This window comes from Carcharhinus amblyrhynchos, chromosome 3, assembly GCF_965287045.1.
Source record: "Carcharhinus amblyrhynchos chromosome 3, sCarAmb.v2.hapA, whole genome shotgun sequence".
In the NCBI taxonomy this organism is placed as follows: Eukaryota; Metazoa; Chordata; class Chondrichthyes; order Carcharhiniformes; family Carcharhinidae; genus Carcharhinus; species Carcharhinus amblyrhynchos.
In genome coordinates, this window is record NC_137326.1 from 4,345,185 (window position 1) to 4,367,711 (window position 22,527).

At 42.5% G+C, this 22,527-nt stretch overlaps 1 protein-coding gene across 1 annotated transcript in view; it reads left to right on the forward strand.

Annotated features, from left to right (window-relative positions):
• ruvbl1 (RuvB-like AAA ATPase 1) overlaps nucleotides 1-22,527 on the forward strand; it is a 59,179-nt gene that overhangs the window by 13,711 nt on the left and 22,941 nt on the right. The window contains exons 4-7 of the mRNA XM_080218638.1: nucleotides 6,594-6,745; nucleotides 9,123-9,212; nucleotides 11,251-11,400; nucleotides 18,048-18,111. Of these exons, the coding sequence (XP_080074764.1) occupies nucleotides 6,594-6,745; nucleotides 9,123-9,212; nucleotides 11,251-11,400; nucleotides 18,048-18,111 (456 nt within the window). The remainder of the gene's footprint in view (nucleotides 1-6,593; nucleotides 6,746-9,122; nucleotides 9,213-11,250; nucleotides 11,401-18,047; nucleotides 18,112-22,527) is intronic.

A 22,527-nucleotide genomic window follows, 5' to 3' on the forward strand; every position in this document is an offset into this window, starting at 1 on the left:
TAGATGCAGGGCCCAAAATTGCTCACAATATTTCAAATGTGGTCTGACCAGAGCCTTATAAAGGCTCATCAATACATCACTGCTTTTGTATTTAGTCTTCTCGAGATGAATGCTAACATTGCATTTGCCTTCCTAACTACCAACTGAACCTGTAAGTTAACCTGAAGAGAACCCTGAACCATGGCTTCCAAGTCCCTTTGTGCTTCCAATTTCAGAATTCTCTTTAGTGCCTTCTCCTTAGTAATGGCCACCATACTCACCTCTGCCCCTGACTCTGTTGGATTTTTGGCATGTTACTGGTGTCTTCCACCATGAAGACTGATGCTTTTAGTTATGGTAAACATCCTAAAATTTAAAATCTTGACTGATCATTCAAGTTAGTCACTGGAAAATCAAATATTTTAAAAGTTATCAGTCTCTATGTTTAAAGAAAAAGTTTTATTTATTAATCACAAACAAAGCTTATGTTAACTCTGCAATAAAGTTACTGTGAAATTCCCCTAGTTGCCACACTTTGGCGCCTATTCGGGTCAATGCAGTAACCAGCATGTCTTTAGACTGTGGAAGGATACTGGAGCACCTGGAGGAAACCCACACAGACATGGGGAGGATGTGCAAACTCTACACAGGCAGTGACCCAAACTGGGAATCGAGCCTGGGTCCCTGGCGCTGAAGCAGCAGTACTAAGCGCTGTGCCACAGTGTCGCCCCATGGGTGTTAGTGTGTACACTAAGCAACTTTCATAGTGCTGACATCATCAGTAAGTGCAAGCATGTGCAGGTGATGACATTGGTGGCATGGGCTTGCTTGGGTTGTTGTCACACGGGACCTGTGTGTCACTGTTGAAACATTGAAACATTGAAGGTCGGAGTAGGAGGAGGCCATTTGGCCCTACTCCATCATTCATTGTGAACATGGCTGACCTATTAGCAGTTTGTGTCCATGCCATTTTATTTCATATTTCTGCAAGTAAAGGCGATTAAGCATTCAAATGCATGCACCTTGTCAAGTTACCACTTTTTTGGCAATGGGACAAAAACTCAATCATCAGCACATGCCACATAAAGTTTTGAGACTGAGCTAATTTGCCACAGAGCAGCAGTTATCAGCAAAGTGATGAGGGCTCTGACCAGCAGCTCTGAGACATAAAAACATAAGAAATAGGAGCAGGAGTAGGCCATCTAGCTCTTCGAGCCTGCCCCGCCATTCAATAAGATCATGGCTGATCTGTTGTGGCTCAGTTCCACATTCCCGCCCTCTCCCCATAACCCTTAATCCCCTCGCTTATCAAAAACCCATCAACCCGCGTCTTAAAAATATTTAGCGAGGCAGCCTCCACCACTTCAACGGGCAGAGAAGTCCAGAGATTCACCAGCCTTTGAGTGAAGAAGTTCCTCCTCAACTCCGTTCTAACGTTCTAAACCCACCCCCCCCCTTATCTTGAGGCTGTGCCCCCTAGTCCTACTGTCCTTTCTGAGCGGGAAGAGTCTCTCCACTTCTATCCTATCCATCCCATTCATCATCTTATATGTCTCAATGAGATCTCCCCTCATTCTTCTAAACTCTAACGAGTACAAGCCTAGTTTATTCAGCCTCTCCTCATAGCTCAACCCCCTCAACTCCGGTATCAGCCTAGTAAACCTCCTCTGCACTCCCTCCAAGGCCAAAATATCCTTGCGTAAGTATGGCGCCCAAAACTGCACACAGTACTCCAGCTGCGGCCTCACCAATGCCCTATACAGCTGCAGCAACACCTCCCTACTTTTATATTCAATCCCCCTCGCTATGAAGGCCAGCATCCCATTCGCCTTGCTGACCACCTGCTGCACCTGCAGGCTGGGTTTTTGCGACTCATGCACAAGGACCCCGAGGTCCCTCTGCAGCGTCGCCTTTAGTGGCACCACGGCTATGTGGGGGTTATCAGTAAGTTTGTGCAGGGAAATGAGGACTGGACTGAGTTAGTCAACCATGTTGCAGTAGGCATGGAGTCACGCGTAGGCCAGATCAGGTAAGGATGGCAGATTTCCTTCCCTAAAGGACATTAGTGAACCAGATGGGTTTTTCTGACAGTTGACAATGGTTTCGTGGCTATCATGAGACTCTTAATTCCAATTTTTTTTAATTCAAATTTCACCATCTGCCATGGTGGGATTTGAACCCAGGTTCCCAGAGTATTACCCTGGGTTCCTGGATTACTAGTCCAGTGACTATGCCAACGTGCCACCACGTCCCCGCGAAGACTTACAATCTAGTGAGGAATTTGGCAACACCACAGGAACTGGGGGACGTTTCATTTGTAGATTTAGTTGTTAACATTCAGATTCACCACAATCCTAAGCCCTCAGTTATCGTCCAGTGGTTTAAATTCCATGGTCCTTTTTGTGAGACGGGACACTCTGTAGCTAACTTTGTTGCTGCATTACGTCAACTCTGTGAACATTGAGTGTTTAGGACAGTGTTAGAGGACGTGCTCCAGGACAAATTAGTCTGTGGCATTAATGAGGATAGCGTACATATGGCTGTAGCCACTCTGACTTGAGAAAGCACTAGAAATTAGATATGGAAATGGCTGCCAGTAATACCAAAGATATTCAAATGGCCAATGGTGGTGCACAGATGGGTGCAATGCATCAAATGAGGGAAGAGACAGAAACAAAAGGGCAAACACAGTGGAATGTTTCATGTGTGGGGAGACTCACTATGCAAATAATTGCACATTCATGGATACTGTTACAGTTGCGAAAAAAGAGGCATTTGGCTAAAATGTGCAGGGTGCTATGAGCAATTCAAAGGCTGGGCAGGGAAATTCAAGTTCAAAGGAGCCTCAGTCGGCTGCACGCCACCTGGAAAGCACAGCTGGAAGAGGAGTGCTTTTACAACATGTTCAGTGTGAGTGAGCTGAGCGCAGAGCCTGTCTGTGCCAAAATAAAAATCAGTGGAGAAAAAATAAAAATAGGTGGACACAGGAGCCTCTACATCAGTAATCGCAGATGAAACTGCAGAAAGGCTTAGGGCTCTAGGCAGGCGTCTGCCCTCACTTGGGCAGGGATCAAATTACGGACTATACCATTGCTTGGAGTTTTCGGAGTGGACGATATATAAAACAGCCATGAAGCAAGAGCATGGCCCCTAGTGGTAAATGGGAAAGGGCCAGGTTTACTAATGCGTGACTGGCTCAGTGAAGTTCAGTTGAACTGGGGTGAGATAACGCATACACAGGTGATAGAATGTCATTCAGAAACATCCTGAGGTTTTCAAAGATGAACTGGATGTGTTGTATGGTCACTGCAGGTAAGCTGCTTGTGGACCCTCAGACTATTCCTCACTTTTCAAGTCCAGTTCAGTGCTCTGTGCCTTGAAAGTTAAAGGAGAAGGAGTTGGAGCCGCTGCAGAGGCTTGGATTGATTGAGCCCATTCAGTTCTTGCGCTTGGCGACCCCAGTTCTCACCTGGATTTACTGCATCCAAATGTCAAAGCAAGAGTGGTAAGGAGACAGGAAAAACAGAAGGAGAGGCACGACCACCATGCTGGAGAGACATTTCAGTTCACATGATCTACTCCTGCATGCACAAGCCCAGCCCCACAGTGACAACACTCACCTCTGGAATAGTAAATGTTAAAGATGGATCAAGTAAAGATTTCCAAAAGTTATGGAAATTCAAGAGGTATAGAGAGAGATTGTTGGCATTTTCTCATTATGAACGGTGAGAAGTCTCAACACCAGGTTACAGTCCAACAGGTGTATTTGCAATTATGAGCTTTCAGAGCGCTGCTCCTTCAGGTGAGCGGAGAGGTAGGTTTCACAAACACGGCCTATATAGGCAAAGACACAATTTAAGATAATGGTTGGAATGCGAGTATTGACACAGACATCAAGTTTCTACAAAGACGCAAGAAAGCAGACAAAATCCCGAAAGGATGCAGATAGGCACATTCCAACCATTATCTTGTAATTGTGTCTTTGTCTACGTATGCCATGTTTGTGAAACCTACTTCTTCACTCACCTGATGAAGGAGCAGGGCTCTGAAAGCTCATGATTCCAAATAAACCCGTTGGACTTTAATGTGGTGTTGAGACTCCTTACTGTCGCCATCCCCAGTACAACCCTGGTATCTCTCCATATCTGATTATGAACACAAGGAAGTTTGAAGAATTCTTCCCAGTCCACACTATTAGTACATGGAAAGGTCTTTCTCAAATGCCTATTGAATCACAGGTTATAACTTTTCTTGTACATTATTGTACTCTAGCAATATAAAGGGTGGAGCAAAATTATTTTTAATTGTTAACATTTCTTGCAACTCTTGTTGCCTTTGTGTCACAGAAAGTTCCTATTCCATGGTCAATGTGCTGCCAATTTCCAGTGAGCCATCTCAAGATGTGAGGAATAAGCCAGACTGACACCCAGCAGATTCCTGGAGGCTGGGATCAGTTGCTTGGCCAGAGAGATTTCAGTCATAAAGCACCTTCTGCCACTGTACGCCACAAGTCATTGCTCCACAGTTTTGCCTAGGGATGTAGCTTAATCTCCCCAACAAAGTAAAAGCAGTGTTGACCCATTGATTCTGAGAAAAATGAAGTGATTGGCTTTGACTACCCTTTATGTAGCTGTCAAATTAAAAACATGAGGAGAAATAAAAGTAGAGAAGCCCACAATATTTCCTTGAAGTGATGACGTGCCCTGTCAGAGGTTTCAGTAATTCAAGCTCACAGATGAAACTGTTGTCAGCATTGTTGTCAGGTTGAGAGATAAAAGCAGTGGAGTTAAATCGCTTATACAGCCAGCCTCATTGATAGACCGGCGCATTTTCTGAATGTCAGAATGGTGGAACTTTGCGAACAAATAACGGGCCTAGTGAAAGATTGGGATGTTTTAGTGGAGCATCTCTCTGTCGCTTTCAGCCACTGATCCACCTGGTTCGGACTAAATCCAGCTATTGAGCAAATCTTCCAATGTTATCCTAAGATGCCAGAAGCAATGTCAGTGTTTCTAAAAGGATTGTGAAGTGTGGTTGCCATAAGCTTGGCTGATAGTAACAACCTTTGATAATTAAAGTCATAATTGTCCCCGATTTTCCCCATATGCCTCAGGTTTTTTAAACACATCTTCCCTGAAGACGTCGACTTATACAGTGGTAAGATTACAAACTAAAAATCCTAGCACCTGGTGACTTACCATTCACAACATGAAACAAGTACAGGAAGCGTAGACAGGACACAAGACTGCTAATAGAAACACAACTGGGCTTGATCCTGCCTTCATCTGTCCGCCTTTATGTTACATCCATGTGTACTTCCCGGTACACATGGGTGTACTGGGAAGTACACTGGGATTTTACTTATGTCAGACTAGCCCAGGAGTAACCATTGTGATGCGAGTACAGCACAGAGCAGCTTTTCGAATCTAGTACCTTTTGGCTTTTTTGCTATAGTGTTGAGCTAACTTCTGAGTGCTCTGTGCCTTATCCTTAATTACCAGTGAGCATTTCTTCTTGGTTTAGGGAAAACTCTTTTGCTTTTCACTGTTTTGCCAACATGTTGGAATCCAAATCGAAACTGCATACTCATTTGTAATTGACTCTAGTCATATATTACATTGTTTCTTCCCTGTCTGAATGGTAAGGGTCTGAATTTCCTCAAATGTTGTGCCAGGCTACTGCTGCAACCCTGATCATTGTCCAGTAAAGGGATCTGGGAAGTCATCAGAAATGTGTTGCATTGGGTTCTGTGCTGAACTGTGATTTCCTATTCACTTAAGCTGGGATACAGGTTAAAATCTGATCTTCTTCAACACTAAATTTTTTTTATATCTGGAGTATTGCACACAGTTTTGGTATTTTTTTTTGAGGAAGAATGTAGTGGCATTGGAGGGAGTTGAGAGGAGGTTCACTATATTGATTCCAGAGCTCAGGGGTTTGTCGTATGAAAAGAGATTGAACAGTTTAGGCCTATGTTCTCTGGAATTTAGAAGAATGAGGGGAATATTAATTGAGGTATATAAGATGATAAAAGATGTGGATAAAGTAGACATGGACAGGATGCTTCTGCTAGTGGAACAGTCTAGGATAGTCTTAGGATAAGGGTAGCAAATTTAAAACTACTTCCAAAGGATTGTGAATCTGGAATTCACTACCCCGAAGTGCAGTGGATGCTCGGATAGTGAGTAAATTTAAGGAGGAATTAAACAGATCTTTAATTGGTAATGAGTTGGAGGATTATGGGGAGAAGACAGGAAACTGGGGATCAGGACCATATCAGCCATGATCAAATGGTGGAGCAGACCTGATGGGCTGAATGGCCTAATGCTGTTTCTATAACTCATGAACTCATAAGGTCATGATGATGGTGAAAACACCCGTGACTGCAGCATAAATACATCTCTTTAGCAAACCTTTACTGGATGACAAACTTGGCAATGATTCTTGTATTAGTGACAAACAGTTGCTGCTCAGCAAGGATGACAGAGGAAGTGAAGACTCTCTAATTTTTTGAAGCAAAGCATCTTGTAGTTTTTATTTCTGTTTTCTTCCCCCCCCCACCCAACATTTATTTGATTTATTGGCTGCAATTAACATTTCAAATGTTTTTTCAGGCCTAAGGATAAAAGAGACTAAGGAGGTTTATGAAGGCGAGGTCACAGAACTGACCCCTTGTGAGACAGAGAATCCCATGGGTGGTTATGGAAAGACAGTCAGCCATGTTATCATTGGGCTAAAGACAGCAAAAGGCACCAAGCAGCTGAAGGTATGGAAAATTGTGTGTATATATTCATCATGCTAAATCAGGAGTGCTCATCTATATTTTTAGCAAGGGGTAAAGTTCGGGAAAGAGGCTGTACGACTTTTTCTGATGTGAATATATTACCTTTCAATCTGTTGCCAACCTGGGATGCGATCTACAAAATAAATCATTGCAGAAAGTGTAGGTTACCAGCTATAGTATAATTATGTCGAGTGATGTCACAAAGTCATTTGACAGATTTCTGAAATGTCACATAATTCGACCCAGATTGAGGGAATGTTGGGCATTATTATTGCTGTGGACCTTTGTCTTTATGAACTTGGCTTGTGTCTAGAAACAGCATTTTGTGCTGTATAACTCGAGGTTGTAGTCCTGATGGGTACAGATCTGACAACAGCAATTGGACGCAATGACTTAGAATAGAACGCCAAAAACTCTCAGACAAGGCCACTGGCTTGGAACCTCATGGGAAAGTGGTTGTGGTTGGAGAACGCTTTGCTTTTAATCCAGGAAAACATTGAAGCTTGAGCTATAAATTCAAATTAAATTTACCCAGTCATTGACTTTTACCTGTAAGTAGAGTAAATGGTAGAATCTGACTGAAATACAAATGTGCAATAAATTATATATATTCAAAGACAGAATTTGACTTCCATTGGCATAACCCAGTTGTCGTATTCATTTGTGCTAACGTGCGATATAGACCAAATGAGAATATTATGAGTACTTTGATTTTTAATAAAGCAGTCTGGCCCTTCAAAGTGTCAGTTTACGTTTACTTTATCAGAAGCCGTATGTGGTACTGACTTACTAAAGCATTCCTGGTCAGTGCTTCCATTGATTAAGAATGATGTGGCGTTGCCACTGTTGGACTGGGGTAGGCACAGTAAGTAGTCTCACAACATCAGGTTAAAGTCCAACAGGTTTATTTGGTAGCACGAGCTTTTGGAGCACTGCCCCTTCATCAGGTGAGTGATGACAGTGAGTGACTCACTTGATGAAGGGGCAGTGCTCCGAAAGCTCGTGCTACCAAATAAACCTGTTGGACTTTAACCTGGTGTTGTGAGACTTCTTAAATTGATTAAGAAACCCAACTGACAGGCCATAGTCTTGTTTGCAGAGCACTGGCAAAGTTGATAAGGTAGAAGGTGGGGAAAAAAAAATTAGCTGTCATCAGTTGATATCAAACTTTGAATTTTGAATTATGAAGATTGTAAATTGCCATATATTGATCAATAAATTTGTTATCGTTTCAACTATTTCTACTTGTCCACTACTTGGCATAGTGGACAGTGAAGACGGTTATCTCGGATTGCAACGGAATCTTGATCAATTGGGCCAATGGTCTGACGAATGGCAGATGGTTTAATTTAAATAACTGTGAGATGATGCTTTGTGGTAGGTTGAACCAGGGCAGGGCATTGGGGAAAGTTACAGAACAAAGAGATCTCGGGGTACAGGTTCATAGCTCCTTGAAAGTGGAGTTACATATGGACAGAGTGGTAAAAAGGGCACTCCGCATACGTGGTTTCATTGGTCAGAACATTGAACACAGGAATTGGAGCGTCTTGTTGAAGTTGCACAAGATCTTGGTAAGGCCACACTTGGAATACTGTGGGCAATTCTGGTCACCCTATTATAGAAAGGATATTATTAAACTGGAAAGAGTGCAGAAAAGATATATTAGGATGCTACCGGGAGTTGATGGATTGAGTTATAAGTAGAGGCTGAATAGACTGGGATTTTTTTCTCTGGAGCGTAAGAGGCTGAGGGGTGATCTTATAGAGGTCTATAATAATAATGAGGGACATAGACAATGTAGATAGTAAATATCTTTTCCCAAAGATAGGGGAGTCTAAAACTAGAGGGCATTGGTTTAAGGTGAGAAGGGAGAGATATAAAAGTGTCCAGAGGGGCAGTTTCTTCATACAGAGGGTGGTGAGTGTCTGGAGCAAGCTGCCAGAGACAATAGCAGAGGTGTGTACAATTTTGTCTTTTAAGAAGCATTTAGACAGTTACATGGGTAAGATGGGTATAGAGGGATACAGGCCAAATGCGGGCAATTGGGTCTAACTTAAAAGTTTTTTAAAAAAGCAGCATGGATTAGTCGGGCCGAAGGGCTTGTTTCCGTGCTGCAAACCTCTATGACTCTAAGATCGATTGTTTAAATGGTTCACGAGCATGTTGGGCCGTGCTTTTACTCACTATACTGTTAATGGAGCCCAGTTTATAAAATAAATGTTTGTTCAGTCTCTGTTTTTCTTATGGACTGGCTATTAATTTTCATGTAAGGTTAAGGATAACAATGTTTCTGTACATGATTTTTTTCTTAGATAAGTCTTGATGCTGTATTTCTAATGTGGCATATTGTGTGTTTCAGCTTGACCCTAGCATCTATGAGAGCCTGCAGAAGGAGCGTGTTGAGGTTGGAGATGTGATTTACATTGAAGCAAATAGCGGGGCTGTGAAGGTAGAAACCTTTCTAAGTGATTTGCAGAATATAATTGTGATAGAGTTGACACGGGATTAAATAGATTTTTAAAAATCCACATGTTGATCTTTGACTGCAAGATTATTTGGACATTGTGCATCACCCCTCTGGTGCATTTGTTCATTGGGCAGGAAACAATTGGGGTCAGGCTCCTTGTTTAAACGCTTCTCAGAAAATTTGTTGAGATTTTCTTTCCCCAGAAAACTATCGAAAATGGATAGGCAAGATAATGTCAAAAGCTCAAATAAAAATATGCTTGACAATTGATGGAAGTTATGTGTAGATCATCAGTATCAGCTCAGTATTTCACTGTGTGGGTGTGCATAGATGTGGGTGCAAAGACATTGCCACTTAATTCCAAATGTAAATAATGGAAAACGTAACATTGTTAGGAGATAGTAAGGTGCAAGAACAAGTTCACATTGCTTGAGTCTTTTGTTTATTCATTTGTGGGACATGGCTGGCTGGCCAGTATTTATTGCCCTTTCCTAGTTGCCCTTGAATTGATGGCTTGCTAGGGCACTTCAGAGTGCAGTTGAGAGTCAACCACATTGCTGTGGCCCTGAAAGATGTAAATGAATCAGATGGGCTTTTCCAACAATCGACAATGGCTTCATGGTCCTGAGTAGATTCTTAATTCCAGGGTTTTTTTTAATTCAAATTCCACCAACTTCCGTTGCGAGATTTGAACCCAGGTCCCCAGAATATAAGACTTTCTGGATTAATAGTCTAGCGATAATACTAGTAGGCCACCACTTCCAAATGGCTTGAAGGGGTGTAGGAAAGCAAGTATTTTAAGTTCCAAGGCAGTGCAAAACTGAAAATTAAACTTCCTTGATCATATTGCTTTGTTTTACATTCAAATGTGGGATTTTCAATATCAACTTTTTGTTTGTTCTTTCATGGGATGTGGGAATAGCTGGATAGGCCAACGTTTATTGCCCACCCCTAATTGCCCTTGATAGGGTGTGGTGAACATGGTCCTAACTATTTGCTGTTTAGGAACTTAAACCAGTCTGATTTAAAACAATGTCTTTCCTGGGCTGCAGAGAACTGGCTTTTGCCATAATACAAGATGGGTGTGGGTGCTGGGAACAACAAATGGAGGATTTTGATGCAATGTCAAAATTCCTAGTTCTAGAGTGATTTCAAAAAATGCTTCCCTGGTGGGATAGTAATAAAGGAATGAGTAAAGTGAAGTCCAAGGTCCAATGTCTGTTCAGTGCTGCAATCAGGAAGGGAGTGTAATGGATGCTAAATTTAGCCTCAATGCTCCTGGGAATAAAAAGGCAAAAAAGGGGGCCAGGATGCTTGCCCTTGATAACTATGCAGTGATTCCTGCTGAGAGTGTGCACGTGTGGACATGAGCGAAAGAGCAAATTGGGCTCGGCTGTGATGCTCAACACAGTTAAATAATGTACCAATGCAAAGTGTCTGGATTTAGCAGATGAAGAATGCTTGCAGAGTGGTGCCCACGTTTTAGCAGCACCTTTAGAAGAGTGTAGGAAGGGAGAAAATTGGCAGGGAGAAAAATTAATGCCTTCTCTTTTCAGAATTATTTTTAATCTATGCATTAGTCAATCACAGGAACAAGCGTTTTAAATGATTAAGCAAAGTTGCTCTACGTTTTATCAGAACAAGTTATCGTGTGTGGGGACACCCAGCTACAAAGCAACCATAACATGATCACTGAACTGTAGTTAATGTTATCTGTTGCATCAGTTTCTTTAGTAAGAATAGCAAATTTAGAGGTAGTATTATCTAGGGAAAAAAGAAGGCCGACTTGCTGGGAAGTTAAGTGGTTTTGGCAAGGATCGAGATGGGCAGGTGGGCTGACTTTGCTTGCCAAAAATGAGAAAGACAGTTGCAATGTGTTGACAAAAGCTTGTCAATGCCATAATTGTGTGTGTCGGCAGCCTCCCCCATCTCCACTGTCTTTCTTTCAACCTGAAGTCTGTCAGGTAAGCTGACAGCGCACCTGTTTTATTCCCCCCTCATCCTGGACTTTTCTTCACAGAGGCAGGGCAGGTGTGATACGTACGCTACGGAATTTGACCTTGAAGCTGAAGAGTACGTTCCTCTGCCAAAGGGTGATGTCCACAAGAAGAAAGAGATCATACAGGACGTGACACTGCATGATCTAGATGTAGCAAACGCAAGACCGCAGGTAATGAATACAGCATTGCTCGGGCTCACTCTGCACCTCAGTCACTTAACACAAAAGAGAATAGCAAAAAAAAAGTTAAAGCATAAATATGAAAAGCTTGCTTTGGGAAATGCATTATAATTAAGAATACCAAAGTTAATAAATGCTTGTGTTTGCATCTGCACATTGCATTACATTGAACTTCCACAAAAGTGAATGAATGAATTTCTTTTAGATTTGTACTGGTTTGTTATGTCGGCAAATACAACAGCCATTCTGTGCCAGCAAGTTTTCTCAATCCAGCTAGTAAACTGAACAGTCAATTGATCATCTTTTGATGGTGATGGTTATGAGGGAGCTGTTGGCCAGTGTGCCAAAGAGTCCTCCCATCCTCTCCATAAATGCCTTTGACATATTCAACTTTCACCAGAATAGACAAATAGGACCTGAGATTAACACCCCACCTGAAGGTCAGCACGTGCAACAGGGTAACTAACACTCTGTTACTGTCTAGAATATGTGCACATGTTCTGGCATGAGGCTTGAATCCACAACCTTCTAATTCAGCAATAAAATGAAACCACTTTGTGTCAAACTACACTCTAGGACCACCCCAGCTATCAGTTTAACATACTTGGACTTCGAAATTTGCTAATTTAGTATGATTGGAGCTGTAGAATTTTTGTTGTGTTTTTGTGGCCACTTTTGATTCTAACTTCAACCTTAGTTTGTGTTTACAGAATCCTGTATATGTCAGTCTGCTTAGAAGTATTGTCCCTAGATTAGGTAGTGACAGGTAACAAGGCTTTCTACAGGGAGCGTTATGTCACACCAACTTGATTGAGTTTTTGAAGAGGTGACGAAGATAATTGAGGGAAGGGCTGTGGATGTAGTTATATGGACTTTGGTAAGGTGCTTGACAAGATCCCACATGGCAGACTGGTACAAAAACTGAAAAACCACATGGCATTTGGGGTGGATTGGCTAGATGGATATAGAACTGGCTTGTTTATAGAAGACAGAATGGAGATCTGTCACTAGTGGTGTTCTGCAGGGATCAGTGCTGGGACCTCTGTTGTTTGCAGTATATATAAATGACCTGGAGGAAAATGTGAGAGGTCTGATTAGTAAGTTTGCAGATGACAAGATTGGTGGAGTTGCTGATAGTCAGAGGATCCAACAGGATATAGATAGATTGGAGACTTGGGCACAGAAATTGAACTTTCTTTATTATTAGAGGTGTTCATATCCTACAGTAAAACCTCGGCGCATAATTCAGGAATACACTCCAGTTAGTTCTCGGGGAGTCATGCATTGACACATATGGTGCTTTTTCAATGAAACATTTCACCTGCATGTTTGTGTGGACATGATGGAACTCGTGGTACTGTTTGAAGAGCAATGAGTTCTCCTGAGGTCCTGGCAGGTATTCCCCTCGACCTAACACCAAAGTACTTCAGCTGGATTGGTCAATTATTTTGTTCTGTTTCTAGGGAATTGTTGCTTTTGAATGTTATTTTTCATTTACTTATGTTCCAAAAGTAATTCACAATGGGGGCCTCAGCTATTTACCATTTATATAGATGATCTGGAGGAGGGAACCGAGTGTATGGTGTCGAAATTTGCTGATGACACCAAGATTGGTGGAACGGCAAATTGCGCGGAGGGTGTGGAGAGTCTGCAGAAGGATCTAGATAGGCTGGGCGAATGGGCCAGGAAATGGCAAATAGAATTTAATGTTGGCAAGTGCGAGGTGGTCCACTTTGGTAGGAATAATGGTAGGAAGGACTGTTACTTACGGGGCGAAAAACTGCAGCAGGCGACGGTGCAGAGGAACCTCGGGGTCCTTGTGCATGAGTCGCAAAAACCCAGCCTGCAGGTGCAGCAGGTGGTCAGGAATGCGAATGGGATGCTGGCCTTCATAGTGAGGGGGATTGAATATAAAAGTAGGGGGGTCTTGCTGCGGCTGTATAGGGCATTGGTGAGGCCGCAGCTGGAGTACTGTGTGCAGTTTTGGGCGCCATACTTACGCAAGGATATTTTGGCCTTGGAGGAAGTGCAGAGGAGGTTTACTAGGCTGATGCCGGAGTTGAGGGGGTTGAGCTATGAGGAGAGACTGAATAAACTAGGCTTGTACTCGTTAGAGTTTAGAAGAATGAGGGGAGATCTCATTGAGACATATAAGATGATGAATGGGATGGATAGGATAGAGGTGGAGAGACTCTTCCCGCTCAGAAAGGACAGTAGGACTAGGGGGCACAGCCTCAAGATAAAAGGGGGGCGGTTTAGAACGGAGTTGAGGAGGAACTTCTTCACTCAAAGGGTGGTGAATCTCTGGAATTCTCTGCCCGATGGGGTGGTGGAGGCTGCCTCGCTAAATATTTTTAAGACGCGGGTTGATGGGTTTTTGATAAGTGAGGGGATTAAGGGTTATGGGGAGAGGGCGGGAATGTGGAACTGAGCCACGACAGATCAGCCATGATCTTATTGAATGGCGGGGCAGGCTCGAAGGGCTGGATGGCCTACTCCTGCTCCTATTTCTTATGTTCTTATAAAACAAGATGTATTCAAGCATATTGTCTTTTGGTGCATGATACAGAGCTTTTTGCTGACTGTAAGCATGGCGGTCTTCTGTCTCGTAAGACAATGGTTTGCGTTGTAGTCATAAACTCTTGTGTTAAAGCAGCTGGACCATGGCAGGTCAGCACATTTACTCAGTGAGGGCTTACTGATTTGGTGGCTGGTGGATGATCGGTGGGACGTGATGGTCCGTCCTATCATTGGATACAGCCTGAAGCACCCATCCTCTGCACTGTTCAAATTGGGCTTATCACTGGTAACTCTTGTCACCTATGTTGTGTTAACAGTCTGTAATGAAACTGGAGTATCCTCCAGTGCAAACTGGGCAAAACTTAGGGAGACTCCAGGTAACCTAAATGTCATGCACTCCCATTCAATCTGCCCAACTGAGTCCAAGAGAGTGCAAAGCACTAACTATGGCACTAGTTGCAGGAATAGTTGAAAAGATGAAAGGCTCCACCCCAGATTTTTCAACAGGTTTTTCTTTTGTAGCCTACAACTCTCCCAGGGTATCAAAAAGACAGGTGGAGCTACTTAATCATCACTAGGAATTGGGTTCATGAGTGCCACGGTCTGTCCCCATGCTGGTGTGTTTGCACATCTGGGAGACAAACGTCCTTTAACAATGGTCCCAGTTTCCATATGTCATCATAGGGAGGCCTAGCTGAGGGCTAACAGCCTGGTTATAAGAACCCTACAGTGCAGAAGGAGACCATTAGGCCCATCAGGTCTGCACCGACAACAATCCCATCTAGGCTCTAACCCCAGAATTCTTACCCCGCTAATCCCTCTAACCTATGTATCCCGGAACAGTAAGGACAATTTAGCATGGCCAATGCACCTAACCCGCACATCTTTGGACTGTGGGAGGAAACCGGAGCACCCAGAGGAAACCCACACAGACACAGGGAGAACATGCAAACTCCACAAGACAGTGACCCAAGCCAGAAATTTAACCCAAGTCCTTGGAGCTGTGAGGCAACAGTGCTAACCCCTGTGTCACCGTGCCATCCCGACTTGCTGATGGAGTGGCTGTGTACTGATGGAGAGAGACTTCACGTTTGCCTCTCTTTCTTGTACTTTCCTGCTAGCCAGCAACGTAGGCAGAAAATGAACATACAAACAGTTGAATTAAGAGCAAGAGTAGGCCACTCAGCCCCTTGAACCTGTCCTGCCATTCAATAAGATCGTGGCTGATCTGATTGTGACCCCAGCTCCACATTCCTGTCTACCCCCGATAACCTTTCAACCCTTGGCTAATCTTAAAAATATTCAAAGATTTTGCTTCTGCTGCCTTTTGAGGAACAGAGTTTCAGAGACTCATGACACTGAAAGAAATAATTTCTCATCTCCATCCTAAATGAGCAATCCTTTATTTTTAAACAGTGATCAATATTCCTTAAAAGGTCACTTCTTACTCCTCCAAACTCTTGTGGATACAAACCTAACCTCTCTGACTTTTACTCATAAAACAACCCTCCCATTCCTGGTATTAGCCTAGTAAACTTTCTCTGAACTGCTTCTAATGCATTTATATCTTTCCTTGAATAAATGCTGTATGTAACATTCCTGACGTACTCACCAATGCCCTGTACAACTGAAGCATAACTTCCCTACCTTTATAATCCTTTCTCCTCACAATAAATGATAACATTCTATGAGCTTTCCTAATTACTTGTTGTATCTGTATACTAGCCTTTTGTGATTTATGTAGTTAGGACACCCACATCCCTCTGCACCTCAGCTCTGCAATCTTTCACCGTTTTAGATAACAAACTTCTTTTTTATTCTTCCTGCCAAAACAGACAATTTCACATTTACCCATCTGTACTCCATTTGCTAGATTTTTGTCCACTCATTAACCTATGTCCCTTTGTAGCCTCTTTATGTGCTCTTCAGAATTCACTTTCCTCCAGATCTGAGTTGTCAGCAAATTTAGCACTCATATCTTCATACTTTCTAATAAGTAGTTTATATCAATTGTAAGTGGAGGCTTCAGCACCGATCCCTGTGACATACCACTTTCATATCCTGCCAACCAGAAAAAGCCATTTATGCCAACTGTTTTCTGTTAGCCAACCAATCTTCAATTTATGCCAATATGTCACCCCTTACACCATGAGTTATTATTTTCCACAGTAACCTTTAGCATAGCATCTTATTCCTTCTTGATGTCTAAGGACAGTACATCCACCGGCTGCTTCCCTTTATCCTCAACACACATGGCTCCTTCAGAGAACTCTAGTAAATTGGTCAAGCCTGAATTTCCTTTCACAAAACCATGTTGGCTCTGCCTGATTGGCTTAAGTTTCTCTAAGTATCCTGATATAACATCTTAAATAAAGGCGTCTAAGGAGAAGTAAACTAGCGTTCACATGGTAACTGTCTTGAGGGTGGTGACTGTCTGGAATGCACTGGTTGGCAGGGTGATGGAGGTGGGATGCCCCACTTCTTTTAAAAAGTACCTGGATGAGCACTTGGCCATAACATTCATGGAAATAGGCCAAGTGCTGGCAAGTGGGGTTAGCTGAGCAGGTCTGGGCCCTTCGTGTGTTGGTGCAGACTCGATGGGCCAAAGGGCCTCTTCTGCACTCGTATTCTGTGATTCTTTGCCCACACATCAGACGCATCACATCAAATTGTTGGGCACATGATGACTAGTTAAGTTCAAATTCAGGATCCTGTTAAATAACGTATATTGCAAGTAGCCCATATTAACTTTGCTGATCTGATTTAGAATTTATTTAGCATAGCTGTTGTGACTGAAAGCAACCTGTTGCAAATCTCCAGGCTTGTAGAACTCAAACAAGACAAACTAGTGGTGTGGTGTTGAGAACTGTCTTCCTGCATACCTAACCAATGTCAGCACAGGGTTTAAGTGTTATTCTCCACAGGTAATCAATTAGCAATAGTCCAGTGTCTCAGGTCTGATTTAAACCCAAGAAATTGTAAACTTGTCCTCTTCAATCTAATACCAGCAAGGACTGAGTGAGCTGCACTCTCACCTCGTTGGGAGGTTATGGGTTCAAACTCCACTCTGAGATATGAACAAAATTGATACTTCAGATAAAATGTTAAAGCAAGTCCCTGTCAGTGGCACAGTGGTTAGCACTGCTGCCTCATGGTGCCAAGGACCCAGCTTGGGTCACTGTCTGTGCAGATCTGCATGTTCTCCCCATGTCCTTCAGGTGCTCTAGTTTCCTCCTACATTCCAAAAGTTGTGCTGGTTAGGTGCATTGGCCATGCTAAATTCTCCCTCAGTGTACCCGAACAGGCACAGGTGTGGGGACTAGGGGATTTTCACAGTAATTTCATTGCAGTGTTAATGTCAGCCTACTTGTGACACTGATAAATAAACTTTAAATGTCTGAATTTATGTGGAGGTTTGAAGATGGCACTGAGAATTGAAATGTAAATTGAAATCACAAAAGGTGAATAGAAGATTGCAAAGGCTAATGGAAGATGGCATGAGGAAATTTTGATCAGAAACTCGAGGTAGGGTTTGGGGAGCAGTAGAGAAAGAGGATTTTATGGGAGAAGTGAGGGGTAAAATAAAGAGAGAGATCCAAAGGAGCCAAAGATGCATCACAGTCCAATGGTAAGGCCTAGGGACAGCCATTGCAATGATTTGGGCAAGGCAGGTGGCGAATCAAATTCAATTAGTGACAAGGTGTCAGCACTCGTGAATCAAGTTTCCATTGAAGTCATGACATCAGTGAAATCCATAATCAGGTCATGGGTGGCAGAGGCATTTATTCACAAGTGAACCTATAACTTGGAGTGAACCTATAACTTGGAGTGAAATGCAGAGGGAGGTGATCATTGATCCAGTGGCAGAATCCAATGGAAACAAGCACCTATTCTGTGTAAACTAACTTTACAATGCAATTTCAAGTTTATTATCTTTATTATATTTTGACTAAACAATCTTGCCTTTCCACTGTTTTTTATTTCAGATCTCCAGCTTTTGAATTTCTTGTTTTTTTATCTCTACGATTTCTATTTAAGTGTTTCAGATATAGTCCCTGACTTCCAGTGGGTTCTACCAGGGCTGATTTGACTTTGGTTCTTAATTTGTGTTTACCCAGGGAGGCCAGGACATCCTATCCATGATGGGCCAGCTAATGAAACCAAAGAAGACCGAAATCACAGGTACGTCTCACAGCGAATGCTGAACACAGCCCTAAACTTAGAATGCAGTTCTCCTGGGGACCCAAGCGCTTGCTGTCTGTGTCCCTTTGATCAGAGTGACCTTCAGGTTTCAGATTATGGGCATGCAACCCATCGCGACATCCGGGAGCTGATAACTTATAAACTGGAATCTCTTCATTATACATGAAAAAGGAATTGTAAAAGCTGTTAAATCTAAAGTCCTTTATTCCCGACAACCAATATCCAACTCAACTTCAAAACCTCAAAGAACCTCCAAATTTCTTTTCACCTTTATGGTAATAATTTGTTTTTTCTTAAATCTTTTAAAGGTGCAGAAATGCGGACATTTAAGGAAGCACCCAAATTGATAGAAATTCTGTGTTTAGTTAGAATATGTCATAGTGAAATGTTTTGTATTTTAGTAGGTTGTCAGAATTTGGAGCACAGTTCCATAGATTTGTATTTATTTTAAACATCAGAAGTGAGTACTAATTTCTGTGTGTATAAGAAGAATCTGAAGCCAAGCAAAGGCCTGTCGTATCTTGTCATCTAACATTCTGAATGCCTCAAAGTCTTTGTTTTTATTAGCTTACTGAGTAGATGATTCAAAACCTTTAACATTCTGAGTAAAGAACATATTAATATGTTTTAAATGTACTTTGTGTTAATTTAAATTTATGCCCTACTGCTCTGACTTACTTTGAAGTCATATTAGAATCATGGAAGTTATAGCACAGAAGGAAATCACTCATCCCATTCCGCCTGTGGCAGTATTAACACTTCATCTGAAGAAATCTGCTCCAATCCCTTTTCCCTGTATCCTTTCATTCTCTTCCTTTTCAAAATTTATCTAATTCCATTTTAGAGATGTTTTACTTTCTACTTCAGTAACCACTTGTGGTAAAATATTCCATGTTTTACAGTACTGCGAGTGGGTTGTTCTAACTTTTCCCTTCATATTTCCAGTGATAATTTTATGTACCATTTGATATCTTGTACTCCTGAGCAAAGTCACCCCATAACCACCCCTCTATCAGAAGTTAAGCTCGTTTAATTTTTCTCATAAGCTGTCCCTTTGCATTTGGGATCAGTCTAGTTAGCCTTCAGTACAATCCCTTCTCTTTTGCTCCTTCGCCCACTCGAGTATCCTCAAGTATATCAGTCTGACTAATACGTGCACTCCCCCCACCACCAATGCACAGTGGCAGCAGTGTGTACCACCTCAAAGATACACTGCTGCAACTCACCAAATCTTCTTTGACAGTACCTTTCAAACCTGCAAGCTGTACCACCTAGAAGGACAGGAAACCTGGGAACACCTGCAAGTTTCCTCCAAATCTCATCCCATCCTGACTTCGAATACATTGCCGTTTCTTCACAGTAGCTGGGTCAAACTCTTAGAACTCCCTTTCAAGTAGTACTCTGAATTTACCTGTAGAAGATGGATTGCAGCACTTCAAGAAGGCAGCTCAGCATCACCTTCAAAAAAGGCAATTAGGAATGGGCAACAAAGCAGGCCTTCCCGCTGAGTCATCTTCCAGGAAAGAAAATATTTTTCAAAAATTCTCTGCGTTGTAAATCTCATATGAATTCTACAGACTTTTGTCTAGTGTTTTATTTGTTTTTTTAAACTTCTTCATATTGGCTAACTGTGGAAGTGATGAATCCATTGTTCTTCCCAGGTGCCTTTCTAAGTTGCTGTTCACCAGTTTGGCGCCTCCATTATATGCTTTGTTGATATCTTTGTTGTCTAATATTACCAAAACTTTACATTTGTTAATATTGCTATTTGCCTGCCCAATTGTATATCCCACCTAAATTTCTCTGCGAGGCATTGATTCATCTTTCACTCCTATAGACAGAGTACCTCACAAGAGGTTATTGCAGAAGGTCGAGGGACGTGGAGTTGGGGGTAGGGTGTTAGCGTGGATAGAGGATTGGTTGTCAAATAGGAGGCAGAGAGTGGGGGTCAACGGGTGCTATTTGGATTGGCGGATGGTGACTAGTGGAGTGCCCCAGGGGTCGGTGCTGGGGCCTCAGCTTTTTACCATTTATATAGATGATCTGGAGGAGGGAACCGAGTGTAGGGTGTCGAAATTTGCTGATGACACCAAGATTGGGGGAAGGGCAAATTGTGCGGAGGGTGTGGAGAGTCTGCAGAAGGATCTAGATAGGCTGGGCGAATGGGCCAGGAAATGGCAAATGGAATTTAATGTTGGCAAGTGTGAGGTGGTCCACTTTGGTAGGAAGAATGGTAGGAAGGACTATTACTTACGGGGCGAAAAACTGCAGCAGGCGACGGTGCAGAGGGACCTCGGGGTCCTTGTGCATGAGTCGCAAAAACCCAGCTTGCAGGTGCAGCAGGTGGTCAGGAAGGCGAATGGGATGCTGGCCTTCATAGCGAGGGGGATTGAATATAAAAGTAGGGAGGTCTTGCTGCAGCTGTATAGGGCATTGGTGAGGCCGCAGCTGGAGTACTGTGTGCAGTTTTGGGCGCCGCACCTGCGCAAAGATATTTTGGCCTTGGAGGGAGTGCAGAGGAGGTTTACTAGGCTGATGCCGGAGTTGAGGGGGTTGAGCTATGAGGAGAGGCTGAATAAACTGGGTTTGTACTCGTTAGAGTTTAGAAGAATGAGGGGAGATCTCATTGAGACATATAAGATGATGAATGGGATGGATAAGATAGAGGTGGAGAGACTCTTCCCGCTCAAAAAAGACAGTAGGACTAGGGGGCACAGCCTCAAGATAAAAGGGGGGCGGTTTAGAATGGAGTTGAGGAGGAACTTCTTCACTCAAAGGGTGGTGAATCTCTGGAATTCTCTGCCCGTTGAAGTGGTGGAGGCTGCCTCGCTAAATATTTTTAAGACGCGGGTTGATGGGTTTTTGATAAGAGAGGGGATTAAGGGTTATGGGGAGAGGGCGGGAAAGTGGAACTGAGCCACGACAGATCAGCCATGATCTTATTGAATGGCGGGGCAGGCTCGAAGGGCTAGATGGCCTACTCCTGCTCCTATTTCTTATGTTCTTACGTTCTTATGACCTTCAGATTTAACCAGCCCGCGTTTGGTTTCTGCCTCTCCAAGATAATCTATACACTAAACACTGTAATGGGGTCGTACTTGCTTTTATAACACTTATTTTATCGAGTCCCATGTTCTGCCCTGAATTTTCATGGTGTTTAGTTTTATTATGAAGCTTGACACTTTGCCAAAAGTTTTCTATACTTTTGGGAGTTCTATTAATGCTTTGTGGAGTTTTGAGCCTGTTTTTTTGTGAAGACCTTGGCTTCCACACAATAGGGCAACTATACCAGAGGGTAGTTGGGTGACCTGATTTATTGAGAGGATCAACTCAAAATCACAATTACTTACTTCTCTCCCCTTCTTTTCTAGGTGGGAGCTTCTGCTTTCACTAAGATTGGAACCTGTGTGTGTATGGGATCATATCCTAGAACTGGAAACCTTAGATTGCATGCACACCCTTTTCAGTTCAGATTTCTGTTCTCCTTCCTGTTCCAATTTTATACTTTCTGTCCTTCTCTTGAGGATATTTGGACTGAGTACCAAGATTGTCTTTGGTTACATTACCACATGACCTTTTTTTTGATGTGTTAGCCTTATTAAAAGATTAACAGGTAGGACAGTAGAGAAACAATGGCAGTCATTTAAGGGGACATCCCATAACTCTCAGCAAAGATATGTTCCATTGAGGAAGAAAGACTCTAGAAGAAGGGTGCACCATTCGTGGCTAACAAAGGGAGATAAAATTAGATTGTATCAAATCGAAAGGAAAGTAATACAATACTTAGCGTTAGGTCAGAAGATTTAACAGATTTTAGAAATAAGTAAATAACTGCACAAAAAAATTTAAATTCGCGCATGGGAGAAAGCTAGCTTGAAATATAAAAACAGATAGCAAGAGTTTCTACAAATATCTTAAAAAGGAAAAGGGCAACTGAAGTGACTATTGATCTATAAGACGGCAAAACCAGAGAATTAATGAGGGAATGAAGAAGCACTGAACATTTTATATCCATCTTCATTGTAGAAGGCACAAAAAACATGCCCAAGATGCTTGAAAACAAAAAGGTTAATGGGTGAGAGGAACTTAAAACAACTTCAAACTTCCACCACCAGAAGGATGTGGAGGCTTTGGAGAGGGTGCAGAAAAGGTTCACTAGGATGTTGTCTAGTTTGAAGGATATTAGCTATGAGGAGAGATTGGATATTCTTGGTTTGTTTCCACTTGAATGTTGGAGACTGAGGGGCCACCTGATAAGCGTATAAAATTCTGAGAGGCATGGATAGAACGATGGTGGGAGTCTTCTTCCCAGCTTAGAAATGTCAGTTACTCGGGGACGTGGGTTTAAGTAAAAAGGGAAAAGTTTGAAGAAGGCGAGAGGTAAGTTATTTACAC